The 18165-nt window shown below is 37.5% G+C and overlaps 1 protein-coding gene across 1 annotated transcript in view; it reads right to left on the bottom strand.

Annotated features, from left to right (window-relative positions):
• Positions 1-6971: 6971 nt before the first annotated feature.
• The window catches only part of CHRNB4 (cholinergic receptor nicotinic beta 4 subunit), a 202246-nt gene continuing 191052 nt past the window's right edge, over positions 6972-18165 (bottom strand). The window contains exon 6 of the mRNA XM_044077843.1: positions 6972-7493. Within this exon, the coding sequence (XP_043933778.1) occupies positions 7350-7493 (144 nt within the window). The 3' untranslated portion in view covers positions 6972-7349. The remainder of the gene's footprint in view (positions 7494-18165) is intronic.

Genomic DNA, 18165 nt, shown 5'->3' with positions numbered 1-18165 from the left:
GCTCTAGAGTACATTGCATATTTGTAGCGTTTACTGTCTAAGCCACTCCTATAGCTTTAGCCCTGGGCTATACTACCAATTGGATAATAATATTGCACAGTAATAACTGGATACCCTTTTAAGGGCCTTTGGGTAGCTGATAATTTTTAGCTGGTGGTGTCAGTAATTACTACCATATAGTCTGGGTATAGGCGCACAGCTGGAGAATCTGTCAGCCTTTCCCAGGAGTGTCTGTGAAGTTGTATAAATACTTATCTCAAAGGTGTGTGTGTCATCTACTTGGGCAGGGACACGAAGCACTGGTTGGACAGAGAGGGTACTGGAGGTTAGCTTGCAAGCTAGGCTGAGATCTGGACCCTATAGCTGTGCCAGTGGGTAGTCATATTGGGGACCTGGAGAGCAAGGAGGCAACCAGCCCCAGACCGACTGTGATCTCTGTGTGCACTTAAGGGAAATTGTACTTTACTGTGTGTATTTGTTATCTTTTCCTCATATATGAGACACCCTCTCTGGTATTAGTGTGAGGACTGAGGCTCCTTGATTGGTGGGCCATGGCACGGGCATCACAGAACAATGAGGAGTTATGTATGTCTGATGGTAGTTTGTTAATGATAGTGAAGCAATTTTATGAATGGAGAATTGCCATAATTAAGATATAGCCTTAAAGAGTAGGTCAATAGACTAGAAAACTGTCACTAGATGAATATACTCAGACAACTTGTAAAGTTTGCAGTGCATTCTTGCATAACAATTAGCATGTACAGCTAGGTAGAGATTCCTAAAACCATGGGGCACTAGCCCAAACGTCACAGGAAAAAGGTGCTTGCAAATTACCATCTAATGACACACAAATGAAGATAAGGCTGATGTGTGTGTAATGACTTGCAAATGGGGATGTGGGAAGCAGGTTGTGATTTATAATCATCAGGTGAAATGCTGCATGTGAAAGCTTTTCAAGATAAAGGCAAACAGCATGCCAAAATATGGACTGTTGCAAGCTGACATGTTGGCAACAGCAGTGAGTTTCTTTACCCAGGATTTCATTGCCTTTATCAGTGATGTCCCTGGTACACAATACAGATACATGCCCAACAGAAAACAGTACCATTAGAGGATTACATCCCACAAGGTCACAGGCCAACAGGTCCAAGATAAACTGCATATATGTATTATACAGTCATTTGCTGAAATAGACCACTTTATAGACTTGGACTTGAGAAATGTGTGGACTTCCTATTTTCACGGATAACAAGGTATGGTTACCAGTTTGCAATGCCCAGACTGGCAATGCCGAGTTCTGGAATGTGGAAATGGAATTACCAAAAATCCAGACTCACATACATTAAGTCTGAGATTGCCATTTCTCAGAATATTCTCTTTTTTTCAAAGTATGGTGATCTTGGAGTATGTATATAAAAGTTTAGAGGTAGGGGTGGCTTGTCCCCACATCAGGGGTGCAGGATAGCTAGCAAAAAACACATTTTAAAGGAGAAAAGTGACATCCAGTATTCTCTGTTATGTATTTTTGGCCTTTTTTTCAGCAATTCGGGACAGGGAAGTGTACGTCCTGACACTTCAATAGGGAGTCCTAAAATATGTGTGGGTCTTACCATACTAGCTACAGGAACTTTTCATAGACAAACTGGGAACACATTGGTTATATCGAAGATATCAGCACATAAAATACTCAAAACATTCCTCAATATAATATTCCCAAATGGGGAGAAATGCAGTTCCTTTTTAACATACCAGGAGATAGAGACACTGCCATTTGTGGCTTCTGTGACATCACCAGTCTCCCAACAGTGCTGGAAGCCACCCATTGTATCCATTTGGCAATAACAACCTCCAACTGCTACCCAAAAATAGCACTGCATTAGTATGAAGGGTTGCCACTCAATCAGCTACCAATTAGTATGCAATGCACTGGGGCTAATAACCCATTTGCCTGCATGACACCCGGGCAATGCTCATGATTCCCATATGAGGCAAATATGTCATCTGCAGCATCGCTTTCAGCAGAAAGACATCCCAAATGGCAAGCAAGTAGATAACTGCAGGCACAATGGAATTTGTGCATGGTTATATCCACATACATACTATGCATAAAATGCCCATTTCCACAGCCACTACCCCCATCTCTAATGTGATACAGGTGATGCAGGGTACCCTGTGGTTCCCTAGCTGATGATGCCATATAGAAACCTCAAGGCATGGCCAAACAGCAGTATAACATAATTCAGGCACAAACTAAAAATGCGGTACAGCATGTGTTTTGCCTGCTGAAGTCCTGGATCTGCTGCATAGACATGTCGGGGGGGGGGGGTCACTGCACAATCACGCTATTACAGCCTGACAGATATTTCAGGTATGCTGCATTATTCATATTATGAAACTATGACACTAGGCAGGCAATACAGAATTTTCAGTACCCTCCAGCAGTGTTGCAGCAGGGCCCAGTGTGGCTACCATTACATAAATTAGTAGCAATGTTTGTGATGGTGATGTAGAGGGATAACACTCTCACTAAAGCCCAAATGACCTGAGTTTGAATAGCAGTTCATATGCCTGATGGCACTCCTACCACTGCCTACTCCTATGTACATGTGCAGAGGATACCTTGGTGGTGTTCCACAGCCTTGATGCTGTCCTATATCATTGGGCTGCCATCCCCTGCTAGAGTTGTATGTGGGCGGGTGCGTAAGTGCAGCTGGTACAGTTATAGGTGCTTTGTGCATGTAGCCCAGTATTGTTAACCCATGGAAGATAGGAGTCTCATCATTGATGGAGGGAGAAAATTTTGCATGCTTGGGGTACATTTATATGGTATGATTTCCCTATAAATCATCACACAGTACTTTCTGAAGGTGGTTGGACATCTTGCTGTTGTCAGCACCTTACAAAAGTGAGGCGCACTCCAGAGCTAACACCCATTGCGAACCTCACCCCTCAGGGTGTTACTGGATAGGTGCAGGGGTGATGAGTAATAGGTAAAAACATTCCTTTGGCAGGAGCATGACACTGCCTTGGGACACCTTCCAGGCCATGAACATTGTCAGAGCTAGCTCAGAGATGCTGGGAGGGTTATGTAGGCCCAGGAATTGCGGAGAGGCACAGAGAACAGATGGTGGTCATCTGTGAAGGAGTTAAGAATTTCGCAAAAAAAAAAGATCCACCAGCAGCAACACTAATGGCAACTGATAACCAGCAGCAGACATACTATATCCTCCCAGAGAGCATCATACCAGTGCAGGCAAAGCAATATCAACTATACTTATATGGACCCTGACATATACATAGTGGCAGTGTAAAGTCAAACAGAACAAAATGATGCATGCAGTGTTATCTAATGACTAAACCATGCAGTGCATAGCCAAGTCACACTGCAAATCAGATATCTTTGCATACACTACACAGAAAAGGATGGCAAGGATCATTACCATCATCATTTTCATATGTATCAAGGGACACTTGGACGCAAGGCAGTCCACATTATGAGAAGGTGGGGACCACAGAGGAATGGAAATGGAGACAGGGGTCATGGGGAAGGGTGGTATTTGTGTAACATATGATCTCCACCATTGAGGTGGTGGTGGGGGTTGCTACTACATGACTGTACAAAAGGGTGACTGCAATGAGTACATGTTGGAGATGTATTATGAGACTGTGCATGAAGGCATTGGTGCTGTCCCAGATGCTTACAGGGATCTAGTTGCAGTGAGAATGGTGAAATAGAGCCTCTTTCATGATCATGCATGAATTGTCCTTCCCCAAGTGGTTCTGCTGTGTAACTGTCCCTCATAATGGTATTGGAATGGCGGAACTCCAACTGTGAAAGGTGCAGACTGTGCATCTTTTGATGGCCAGCTGATGTGATCACCAAGGATATGCACATGCATGTGGCCATGGGGAACCCTGGAATGCTGTGCACTGATGCTGGCAATGGCTGGCATTAGCACTAAGTGTATAAGGCCAATCATAGACTCGTCCCTGTACTCCATTGTCTCTCAAAGTCCATTTACTGTGCCAACCATTTCCGTTTCTATGTGGGTAGCTGCAGATTGTGCCCAGGTTACAATCCTATAGATCTGTTGATTAAGACTGAGAGTCAGGCATAAGTTATGGGTCAGTTTTGCTGCATTAATAACCCACCATGAAGCAGTAGTAATGACATCAGTCAAAGTGGAGACTTCAAAGAATGGGTAGGCAGTATGTGATGCTATGCAGTTTATAAGGTTGAGGGGGAAGCTACAGTATCATTCTGGCCATGGGGTGTAGGTTCACCCAGGATTGAGATGGACAGCATCAATGTGTCTTCAGACTGTGACTTAATGTGCATATCATTGCATGATCAGACTCTGGCAGGGGACTGGCCTCATCCTTTTGTTCTTTCCCAGTGTCAAGATGTGTCATAATAGCAGTAGTTTGCCCTGTGGATATAAATGCACAACATGACAGTGCAGTGCTAACACTACAAACCATCATGCCACATGGTGTGTATGCTAATGAAAGGCTAGATTCTCACAGCTGAACATGAAACCCTTGCTTGTGAGGGTATTCCCCTGAGGCTGTGTGACCAGTGTACCTATGATGGACTGAGGTATTAGTGCAACTGCCATGTTATTGGAACTCTCACAATTGCAGTATGGGTACTTACCTTGTTGGTATCCTTGAGAGATACAAAGCATATGGCCACTCTCACAACTTCTGTCAACATGATCTAGGCATGATGCATGTTGTCTCATCTTTGTCAATGGTCTGGTAAGGCCAATCTATAACCAAATGAGATAGGTTATATCAAGTACCAAAAAGGGAGACTGTCTAGGTTTAAAATGGCCCACAAGGGCAGCTATCCTAGTACATAACTACGAACCTATGAACTATGCTGGCATGCCAGAAATGCTATATTTAAATTAATTGTCAGGAGTGACAGAATACCACCCTCTGTCCCCACCCATTCTGCTGCTATGTTGTGTGCCCTCTGCAAAGGCCATTTTATCATGTTATTTACATGCTTTTGACATTGATGTGTGGTGCAGTTCTTCCCACTCATGGCATTGACAGCAAGGTTACTGTTTCCAGAACATCATCTCGAAGAGTTTAGGGGACACCCCTTCTCACAAACAGCTATTGTCCATGTATCCAGAGTACCCAAAGCAAGACAAACCTTTATACAGGGCTGAATTTGTCCATCTTCTGCCATATGCTACCTTTAGGGTACATGTGCCACACCTAGGGGGACATAACATAGACTGCAAAGGCATACATGGGTGCACAGAGGTAGCTATGACACAGTGACAGCAGGCTGCCAGTACAGGGCATGATTCTGTACTCTGGGATAAACACACTGTGGGGGCCACATATCTTCTGTCTACAGGAGTCTCCCAAAGTGTGACATGGTTCATACAGTCCCATGTGGACATGTGCAGAAATATGACTGGGGTATGTACAGTCCATGGATGCATTCCATGTTGTAATGCATGTGAGTGTTTTGATGGCATTGTACATGGGTGGTACATGGGGTGCAATGCTATTGTAGGGGTAACATGTGGGTGTCCTATGGAATTATAACTTAACTAAGGGACTTGGTATGTGGGTTTTAGGAGGGCACTCTACAGTGAAGTACAGGTATTTTCTTAAGGTAAGCACATTCAGTAGTTGTAGAGTTACAATCTGCCTGTTATGAGTACCATAGCATAATCCTATGCAGATGTACACGGTATACCATGGTGGCATATCACAGCAGCAACCCTCTCTGCAGTGATCAGCAGACTTGCTAGATCGGCTGGTTGATGTCATTAGGCACTAAGGGTCATTGCATCCCTTACCACTGGCCACCCAAACTGAAGAAAACCACCTACTGGGTCCCAGGTATGCTTTCCTAGGCCAATGAGCAGGTGACAGGCTACCTGTACATGTTATGCCAGATATGTGTCTACCCTTTCTTATTCTGCAGACATGTTTCCCTTGTGTCCCATCACTGTGTATCTACCGTCCACCCTGATTGTCTGTGTTCTTTAATGATTGTCTGTCCCTGTTGCTTATTACACTCACCCTTCATTCCTACTCCATTTTTGCTTTCACACCTTTCTCCTTTTATATATACATATATATCTATATACCAATATATCTATATCTATATCTGTATCTATCTATCTATATTATATATACACCTTACAGCGTTCCAGCTGTGTGTTCCTCTGCTTGATATACTCCATTTCTTACTTTCTAGTACTCCTCTTTCTACCATTTTGAATAACTCCGTAATCTGTCCAATTTGTTTGGCACTTGTTCAAGGCCCCATGCCACAGACTATACTGTTCTCCCATTTGTGCATGCACTGGCAGTCTGCTAACACAGGTGACAGCATGCTCTGCCTACTGCGCTTTTCATTTTCTTTCCTGTGTGTTTTGCACACCGTGGCATAAGATGACAGCTTTGCCTTTCATTATAAACTCTGAGCTACATCACTGTGCATCATTAATGAAGCATTGTCCTTCTTTGTCCACCTCACAAAGCACAGCGGCCTGCCTATTCATGCAATTTAGCCATACTTCGTTATTCCTATCTACCTGGTACTACTGTATCATCTCCCTAAGTGGCATTAGCTCTCAGTTACCTTATGGTACAACGATATGACTCCAGCCCTAGATGCTACTCAAAATGCATCTTTCTATATTGAAGAAGAAATTAAAAGAGTCACATATTTGTGAAAATGACATAACTGTAATGTTCAAATAATTTCCACTAATACAAATAGCAACTCATGCAAATAGTTATCACACCACATTGATACACTTTTGTGGTCTCTAGTAACTAATAAACTTCCTTCTCCAAATACTATTATAGTTTGCAATTGTATATTTCTCACTAGATGCATAACACGTTGCAAAGGAGTTACCCTTCATTTGAATACATGGGTAAAAACGCTCATAACATTTGAAATGTTAAAAACACAACAAACAGAAAACTGTTTTCAGATATGTTTATTTAAAAATGTTTAAAATTGTTGAATTCCAATATACAGTTATATTGCACATATTGGTATATATTATGCCTGTACTTTTCTAAGCAGAAATAGCCATGTATCAAACTGGCAAAGCTCAGTACTAATAATACTGCATTCCCTCTTTTATAATATAAAATGAAAAACCTTTAGTTATTTATGAAGATTAATTCATAGTATTAAATTCAGAGAAGAAACAGTGATGTGATGTCACCAAAAGCAATCACATCATTTTTGTTTTAATATTGTGTTGTACAAGACTGTGATTAAAGAGGGCAGCAATGCTCCTATATTGTGCTGAGTGGTTTTAATAAGCAGAGTAATACAACAGAATCCTCAGAGTTCATACACTTAGGATGGTGGTGTTGTGACTTTGAAACAAAGGCTGCAAGAACAGTCCCACTGTCCCAAGAACACAAACAAAGACAAAAATCCACAGGAAGAGTCTGTCCACAACCATGGCCACATATTTCCAATCTTCAATAATCTAGAAAGTTAAGAAAATTGTTATATTATGTAGTGTAAATCAAAATCATCACATGATAATGCAAGCACAGGCAGAACTAAAAAAGAAATACAAAACCTTTAAAAAATATGCAAAAGATAAGAGATCAATGAAAAAAAAACATTAATTTCTTCTAAGTACTAGCAGCTATCCTAAGCACCATGGCAATCTTAAAACAAATTTCTTTACTGGTGTGGTATCATACTTTCATTAAAGGAAGGAAACTACTCTTTAAACAGATGATTCACATAAATCAAAGGAAAATATAGTTGTTACAGGTCTAATTTTATTCTCAGAAAACATTTGCAAACTATGATTAACCTGATAAGAAACAATCTGTTACAATATACTACCACTTTTAATAGAAGAACTAATGCTGTTAAAAGAATTATCTCTAATAAGTGGAGCATCTTAGCAATGTCATTGGTACTAGGCCTAGGCCTGGATTTGCATATAAGAATTGCTCAAATTTTAAGAAACGTCTATGCTATAAAGATATTAATATGAATAATAAAGTGAATTCTAATAAATATAGTACACTTCCCTGCTACAAGTGCTCTTGTTGTAAGTAAATAAAATTGATTTTATTCATTCGATAAATAAACAATGGTTTGTTTTTAAGAATTTCACAATGTGTATTACATCAAATATTGTATATCTTGCCACATGTAGGAAATGTGATAAATTTTATGTTGGCAAGGGTACTAGAAGACTAAAAGATAGAATTATTGAACATTACTCTGACATACAAAGAAGTGTTAATACCAGTGCTTTACCAAAGCATGTGGTGGAATGTGGTGTAGAACATGAATTTATGTATAGGGTCATAGAAGTAATTTATAAATATATTTGAGGTGATGATATTAATAATTTATTAGAGGTAAAAGAAAATGAATGGATAGTTCACCTACAAACTGACAGTGAACCTGGCATTAATGCCACTGTGAGCCTAAAACCTGTGTTTAAGTCTAAACAGAAGTTATTAAAGTAATTCTTTATATACTGCTGCTATTTTTGTATATATTAAATTTTATTCAGTTATGATATTTTATATTTTTATTTAGAGTGTTGCTAGATAGCAATTACTTAATTAGAGTATTGTCAATTTTTATTATTTTGGAAGGCTATGTCATGTGATTTTCAATTGCATTATTTAATGAATGTTTTAACACTGATGCAGGATATTTCCCCGAAAGCTTTGTGCTCAATAAATATTGTGGCTTGCATTTCTTCAGCTGTTTTTTGTTTTGTTTGAATACATATTTTTAACTGTGACTGAGTTCACTGAAGATTGGATCCTATTTGATATTTTTTATTTATCATAACCAAGCACCAGTTTTGTGGCTTAGCTCTGTTCAGAAAAGCTGTGAGGTGAATGTATACACACACACACACACACACACACACACACACATATATATATATATATATATATATATATATATATATATATACATATATATATATATATATATATATATATATATATATATATATATATGGGGAGCTGTTGACTTTGTCAATCTGTACATCATCAAACTTAATTTTTGCTTCATTTAATCGAATGCACCTATATCAACAAATGGACTACATGCTGAAGTATAGGTGGTACTGTGTAACAATGTAAGTGAACTGGTTATGTTTTGTTTAATTACAATGATTAAGAGATGGCACAGTTTGTTTTTAATAAGACTGGGAGACAGTCAATAAGAGAACTGTCCCTTTTCTCCACTGTTGCATGATCTTGCAGTTTTTATATTTAAAGCAGCATGTGGGTGCAGGGGACTTGACGCTTACAAAAGATGTCTGTTTGAGAGTGGTTTATTCTCTGCCAAATTGTTTGTATTCCAAAGTACTGAATTAGCAATCTAGAGCAGATTGACAATTGAATATAGACCCTATACTGAATGTGTGTGTGTTTGTGTGTATTTATAGGTCTTATACACACACACACACACACACACACATATATATATATATATATATATATATATATATATATATATATATATATATATACATATATATATATATATATATATATATATATGCATATATATATATATATATATATATATATATATATATATATATATATATATATATATATATATATATATATATATATATATATATATATATATATATATATATATATATATACATATATATATATATATATATATATATACACATACACAAACAGACATAAGGATATAGCCACTAATACCAAGAGAAAAAATATCCCCCCAAAAAATGACACAAACTAATGGCAAGTAAAAACCTGAAAACATGATATTGACAAAAAATGCAAATCAAACATCCCCCACAAATTAAACTAGTCATAAAAGAAAGACAACCGGTATCCTTTTGTGATCAATTTAAATAAATACCTAAGGAAAAAAAGTGACAATATCGTCAGAAATAATTTGTTTGAATGGTGGCATTGTTACCAAAAGAGTTTTTCTGAAGGTAAGATGCAGGATTGGGATTAGAAGAGTTTGGGTGATCACACATAAGTGAAGTGGTACATATACACATATATGTACAGAGAGAGAGAGAGACACACAGAGCGAGAGAATAAGAGAGAGATAAGTATGCACACAGACACACACACACACACACACACACACACACACACACACACACACACACACACACACACACACACCCACACACACACACGCACATGCACACAGACAGAATAACCCCCACCACATATACAAAAACATAACAGACTAATGAAACAATTCCAATCTATGAGCAGATATTTATACTTGTGCAGATATGACATTCTGAGACAACGAAGGATTACAGAAACCTGGAAATTCTAAAGCAATGCAGTGCATGTGAATAATCCCCCTGTTCTGTTTAGTGGTACATTAATAAAAATAAACAAGTAAACATACACAAATATCAAGGGAAATTCAATGTATTTAGGAACATTTAAAGAGCATAATAAATTATGCTTTAAAGGAAAATATGGTAATAGAAATATGTGTCTAAAGATAACCCATTAGGATGGTTTTATTATTTTAAGATTTTTATGACTTTTCAATTAACCTTCATAAAACATATAATGACATAAATGGTGAATAAATGCTCTATGGCAAATATATTTCTTAGTTTGACTACAAAGGTATTTCACTTTTCTGACAAACTTTTCCTGACAAACTTTATTTCCCTGCTCACCCACCCATTAACATATTCCATATTTTCAGTCCTCATTAGCATTGCACATCACCTCTATTATACTACTGTAGTGTCTTCTCAACTCTTTGTGGAAGAATGGCCTTATGGTGATCATCATATCCAGAGCCCATGCCAAGAAACTGTGGACAGAGTTGCTACAGCATTTGGCTAAATTTTCCTTTGACTGCTATAACATTTTCTGAAAGCATACATGTCTAAATATCATCAGAGTAAGGTGGGCGTGAATTCTCTAAGGGAGCCATCACTATATAACACAACTCTCTCTTCTCCTTTGTATTTGCAAATTCATTGCCTGAAAGCAGTGACAGATGTAGATTTGATGTGATTCTGCCACACATAAACACACAGAATGAGAGACTATTACTAGCAGCTTTCCTTCCTCAGCCACTACATGAAACCAAGATCTTTGAGGCAACATGCTGGTACCCCCACTTGTCTTTCACAGAACTAACATATACATTTTTCAGAGTTAAATTCATTTTTTTAAAGAAAATGATGAATATTCAGTAAACCTTACTAAGCAGAAGTGATACCATAAACATGCAGGAAAAGAATAATGTTTGAACCAAAGTAATCAAGACTGACTAACAGCTATATCATACATGAAGTCTCATAATTGTAATAAAATTAAGAGAGCTATATTATATACAAGGCCATGCATGTTATCAATTTCAGTCATCTTTAACAGGAGTAAAAATTCATAACCTGTATGGAATCCACAGTGAACAGAAAAGTATTGTCACATGCTACACCATTATCCAGTTATTCAAATTCACATGACACACCATTCTGCAGTTATACAGATTCACATGGCACAGATTCACGTGGCACAGCATTCTGCAGTTATACAGATTCACATGTCCCACCAGTCTGAAATTATACAAATTCCCATGTCTCACCATTCTGCAGTTATATAGAGCCACATGACCCACCATTCTGTGGTTATGACAATTCATATGGCTCACCATTCTGCAGTTATAAAATTCATACGGCTCACCATTCTGCAATTATACAAATTCATATGGCCCACCATTCTGCAGTTATACAAATTTATATAGCCCACCATTCTTCAGTTATACAGTATCATATGGCCTGCTATTCTGCAGATATAGATTCATATGGCACAACATTCTGCCACTGTACAGATTTATATGGCCCACCATTCCGCAATTATACCAATTCATAAAATCCACGAATGAAGTAACTACGTAAAATAAATATACTGCGAATACACCAATGAGTGCCCAATTTTGTAGTGTAATATTCCAATGCTGTAGCCAAACGAACAACCGACCAAAGTAAAATTAACCACTTGATTTTATTCTCCTTAGTGTCCAAAGCTTTTTGGATCCAACTTCAAGTGACTTAACAATAATGGCCAGTATTAGAAAGGGGAAGGAATTAAAAATGACAGGATTTAGCCTATGGGGTCACCATAACAATTTCTTATTCTTTAAGAAGACAAGTTCTCTCTAACCATCATCGCAAGTAACGAACAAGACACAACAAGAAAGTTGTGTCTTGTTCGTTACTTGCGATGATGGTTAGAGAGAACTTGTTTTCTTAAAGAATAAGAAATTGTTATGGTGACCCCATAGGCTAAATCCTGTCATTTTTAATTCCTTCCCCTTTCTAATACTGGCCATTATTGTTAAGTCACTTGAAGTTGGATCCAAAAAGCTTTGGACACTAAGGAGAATAAAATCAAGTGGTTAATTTTACTTTGGTCGGTTGTTCGTTTGGCTACAGCATTGGAATATTACACTACAAAATTGGGCACTCATTGGTGTATTCGCAGTATATTTATTTTACGTAATTATACCAATTCACATGGCCCACCACTCTACAGTTATACGAATCCACATGGCCCACCATTCTGCACTTAAACAGAGTCATGTGGCACACCATTCTGCAGTTAATCAGATTTACATGGACCATCATTCTGCAGTTATATAGATTCACATAACCCACTATTCCACAATTATACAGATTCACATCACAACATTCTGCAGTTATACAAATTCATATAGCCCACTATTCTGTCGTTATACCGAGTCATATAGCACAACATTCTGCAGTTCATACAAATTCCTAAACCGTAACTCCATATGATATCAAAAAAAAAAAAAAGAAAAGAGCCTTGAGGGACAGAATGCAATATATAAGACTGCACTCTGAAGTGTGAGCATTCCAAAAAGCGAGGTACATAATTTCGTCCGTTTCCCCAAGCTGATCATTGGCATACTGTTTCTCTATGTTTCCTGTAGAATGTAAGGTTAGTGATTCAAGATTTGCTGTAGATGGTAAATTTTTTAGTTTTACATTTTTTTGTCGAAATCATAGTGTCACTGATGAACTTTTGATGAACCCTGTGCAATCTATAGTCACACAATGTTCCATGCTTCAGTGGTAAGAGTTCATGGAAATGTGATGCTTTCAGAAGATGATGTAAACCCAGAACTCTTTTATTTATTTTATTTACCCTCAACACTTAAAATTCGACACTCAGATCCAGCAAAACATTAAGAAAACCCATATAAAACTTGGTATGCTATGCAGAAACATCCACTTTCTCTCTCCTTCCACCAGACAAACTCTTGCCACTACCTATCTACTCCCCTCACTAATGTATGGCGCTCCTCTACTAACAAACATATCTGCCCCTCTCACCTCAAAACTGGAAGTCTGTTATAATAAGATATCCAAATTTGCAACCAAAGCCAACTACTCCTCCCATCATTGTATTGCCCTTCATTTGTTAAATTGGCCTGAACGCTTCAACCATCTAGACTATCTTCAAATAACTACAGCCCACAAACTAATTTTTCACCCTACTAAGTGCCCTGCATTAACTAACATCCTTCAACCTTACACCCCTCAGAGAATTCTCAGATCTACTCATCAAAACCTAATCACTGTCCGAAAACCCAATCTTCCTGCTGGTCAACTTCTGCTATCCTTTCCCTTAGCTAAAAATGGAATTCTCTCCCTTCCTCTCTAAGGACTTGTGAAAACTTTGAAAACTTTAAAACTCAGCTACATTCCTACCTTTCTTCTAACAGGAAATGCAACTGTACTCTTCCCACTTAGTCTAATAATTCACTCCACCCCTAAACTCCTGACTAACTCGGAGTACAAGCTAACCAAACATAAATGTACATATTGTAAATATCATAATTGTACTATGTATACAAATAATTTATGCCTGCTCTCTAACATGAAATGAAATTGTAAATTATGTCTTCTTTACTATGGTTGTCTCTGTAACTAAACTATGTAAGGCGGAGCTTTTCTCCCCAGACCTCCACTGAAAATGGGCTCCCTGAGCCCGGTGGCCCTCCCCAGTCATCAAACTGGAAATAAATAAATAAATACATTTATTTGTTGAAATTTGTTTATCCGGAAAGTCTGACTGGATACAAGTGCCCTTTTTCAGTGGAGGTCTGGGGAAAACGCTCCAAGGTAACAAATTTAATACACTAAACATTTATAATAACATAGCATGATTTCACAAAGGCCAGACATTTTTTATTGGTCAGGGGTATGTTTTAAATTATGTACAACTTCTTATTACCTGGGATGTTTTCTGATTGGTGTTTTAGTATTTGCCTTACCTTTTGGATAGGTGAATATTTTGGAGGTGCGTCTATGAAATCATTTTTAATTGGGTTTCATGTTCATTATATTATTCAATAGTTCTGATGATGTCTATGTACGATGAAAGCACGTAACTGTGGTTTTATTTATTAAGCTATTCTGCATTTTGAGGCTCTGTTTTTTTTTGGTCATTTTTTATTAGTTACAATAATAAATATTAATGCACTTTCAGTGAATACATAGCATAGTCAGTATAATTTTTTTTGATATTTACAAACATTAATATACAAGTATTGTATTCAAAATTTACAGATAAGAGTGGTGTGTAAGACAGGTTGGAGTAATTTAAGAAATATATCAAAGTGAGGTATTAGAGAGGATAACCAAGTTTAAGCATTGATAAAGTTGTGATAAGATAGTAATTTGGTTGTGCTAATTAGAAGCAGGTATAGTAGTTTAAATACTACAATGAAGTCAACTATTAAAAGGGGATAAGCAAGTTAAGTGATTTTTGTAATTTAAAGGGAGGTATAAGAATGTGATGAAGGATGTTATGAGAAGGTATGTCTCAGATGAGGAGCAGGGACAAGCCAGGAGGTAGAGAGAACGTCTTTTAGTAATGCTTTGAAAAGATGAAGGTGTCAGATAGGTATAATTGATATAGTAATTTTATTCCAAGTTTTAGCTATATTATTGGAATAGAGACTGGCCCCAGCAGGCCTTTGTGGTTTGTAGATAGTAAGCAGTTGTTTAGCATTTGACCAAAGGGGATGGTTTGGAAGGTAGAATTAGAGTAGTGGGCTAATTGTTGGGCAGGCTAATGGGATATAGATGATTTTATGGATTAGGATGAGCTGGGTATAAGACAAGTGGTGAGGAAGTTCAAGCCAGTTAAGCATTTTTAATGCTAAACAGTGGTGGGTCTGGTAAGTTTTTTTGCGAGCAAATCTGGCAATTTTGTTGTAGCATTGGCTCACCATTCTGCAATTATACCAATTCATATGGTAGTTGGAGCTGGAATAAGGGTACCAATTCAAATCTGATTAACTGCGGAATGATGTGCCACATGACTCTAAGTGCAGAATGGTGGGCCACATGACTCTAAGTGCAGAATGGTGGGCCACATGACTCTAAGTGCAGAATGGTGGGCCACATGACTCTAAGTGCAGAATGGTGGGCCACATGACTCTAAGTGCAGAATGGTGTGCCACATGACTCTAAGTGCAGAATGATGGGCCATGTGAACTAAGTGAGACTTGTAGGTTGGTCATGATAAGGGCTCCCTATAGGAGACAGGATAAGAGGCAAGTGCTATCTAGAGTTACCTTGGCAGAGTTTGTAAGGAATGTCTTTACTCTATGAAGGGTACCTAGTTTTGAAACTATTTCTTCATTATATAGCTTGTTTTAAGAGAAGTGCTTGTAAATATGCTGGTAGAGTGAGAAGAATGAAGGTTGCACCCTTATTCCAGCTCCAACTATGTCTGACACCCAGCAATACTCATTAAGCAAATTCACACTTCATGACCTAGGGCTCTTGTAGGGGATAATTTCTGTATAACTGGCAAACTATGCAAACTTAATATCTAAAATATGTGATATGGTGTATTGCAGTACACCATTATGTGCTACACATCATAGTTTTTAAAATAAGCTAAAATTTCTCTTTCATACCAGATGCCCTTGTAAAAGGACTACCCTGTAATTTCAACTCTAAAAGTATATATATATATATATATATATATATATATATATATATATATATATATATATATTTCCTTTTCTTTTTTGACCCCCTCTGGCTATTGCGCTTTCCACTCAATGACTCTACTGACCAATTCATTCTCCCATCCCATGATGAGAGCTGTTTGGTTGATTTATTCCTTTAGGGACAAGGGTTAAGCATGCTCAGCGTGGTGCCATCATCCATGTGGGTGACTGTTTTTCACTTATGTCCACCTCCAGTTGACTGCTCCTTTGGCTGTACCTGGTCTCATCATGAAAAGATCATCAGATAATCTCCCATCCATCCACCCATCTGACAGAGAAGTTAAAGTAGGCAAATAAACACATAACACATAAATAAATGGAACAAATAATCAGCCCATCAAAGATATCCAGCTATAACCATGAAGAAATCAGTGTAAAAACAACAGTATTGCATGACTAACATTTAAATTAATCCAGCTACATAGATAATATCACACTGATTTATATTTCCAATACGTTGTAAATTTCTTTGCAGGCTATTGCATTTATTTTCAAGATAATATTACTATAACATAAATAAAAACTCAGAACTAGCACTATATGCTTAGTGCATCTACCCACATATCAAATATCTAATAAATGCATATTTCTCTGCACTGCTGCTTCATTTTTGTTCATTAGATTAACAGAATTAGCAATGAACTCCTTTAAATTATAGTCTTGGATCTTCCTTCCAGTCTGTTAAAATTTAATTATGGTTTCCTGTATACTGCACTCTCTGCCATGGTAATGATTCTTCATAGTTGTTTATTTATAAGCAGCACAATATGAAACAAAGATTTATATACTTGTGTACGTGTGTGCCATATAAATCAAACTGATTTATGTAACCATCAACTGAAATATTTAAAAGCAAATATTCAGAGAAAGAGCCTAACAAAATGTTTTCTAAGAACGAGCACTTTAAAACCTGTCATAAAAACATAAAATGGATCGATTTCTTGTACTTGTATATGTTCACCTTCCTATTCCAAGTCATCTCATAGGATTATTATGTGCTTGAAAACCAATTTGTTAAATAAAAAAGATAAAATGTTATGTGCATGAAATTCACAGGACATTTAATATCAAAATATTGTCTTGTGTAAAATGATAAAAATACAGCTTGTTACCATCCTGTGAAACTAGCTTCCTTGTATCTCATGTTTTCAATTAGGAACATTACAAACACAGCAGTATTTTAGACATTCTGTAGCAAATCTGGATTCCTTTCCCTTTATTCTTTCTGCTTTCCCCTCAGCTGCCTGCCTTGTACTTATTATTTGATGGAAACCAAACTTCACCTATACAATATTATTATATTAAACTGTAATATTAAAACACCAGAAAAGTGCAAATCTTAAATGATTAAATCTCTTTATTTTACAGCCTAGAAGGCTGCGACCTGTATTACACCATTACAATTATTTTTTTCTGGCTTTACTTAACACAATGGTGCTAACATTCAGAGCAGTGTTCTAAGTTACTGCAGATGCTTCACTTTTTTTCCCACTGCCTTTCAAATGAGCTGCAGACAGAGCTGCATTCCCTTATGTGTCATTTATTTCTACCCTACAATATCCCTCCTTGTATACCTGCTGCTTGCTGTAATATTCCTCATATAATCTGCTGCCTGGGTTCACAATTGGAAATTCATAAAAGGAAAGCATTGCTTAAAGAAAGAGCATAAAAGCACAAATGTCAACATAGGTATTTGCTTTTTTTTTTATTCTTTAATGATTTATGGAAAGGAAAATAACATTTATTTGCTAAGCACATTGGTCACATTTATGTGATTAGTGCATCGGATGGCACAGTGGTGCAGTGGTTGCGTTGTCACCTCACAGCAAGATGTTTTCCAGTTTGATTCTTGGCTGGGGTGCCTTCTGTGTGGAGTCTGCATGTCGTCCCTGCATTCGTGTGTGTTTCCTCTGGGTGCTCCTGTTTCCTCCCCTGTTACAAAGACATGCATCTGGAGCATTCCTCCCCGGGCCTTCGCTGAAAATTGGCTTCTTCCAAGTTGGACTTTCCCAGTAAACAAATGTTAAATAAGTATATTTGTGTTTTGAAAGAAGGAATAACTCCATTATGTGTAT

This window comes from Protopterus annectens, chromosome 7.part0, assembly GCF_019279795.1.
Source record: "Protopterus annectens isolate FY-2018-M chromosome 7.part0, PAN1.0, whole genome shotgun sequence".
NCBI lineage: Eukaryota > Metazoa > Chordata > Ceratodontiformes > Protopteridae > Protopterus > Protopterus annectens.
This window is presented reverse-complemented; position numbering and strand designations above follow the sequence as displayed.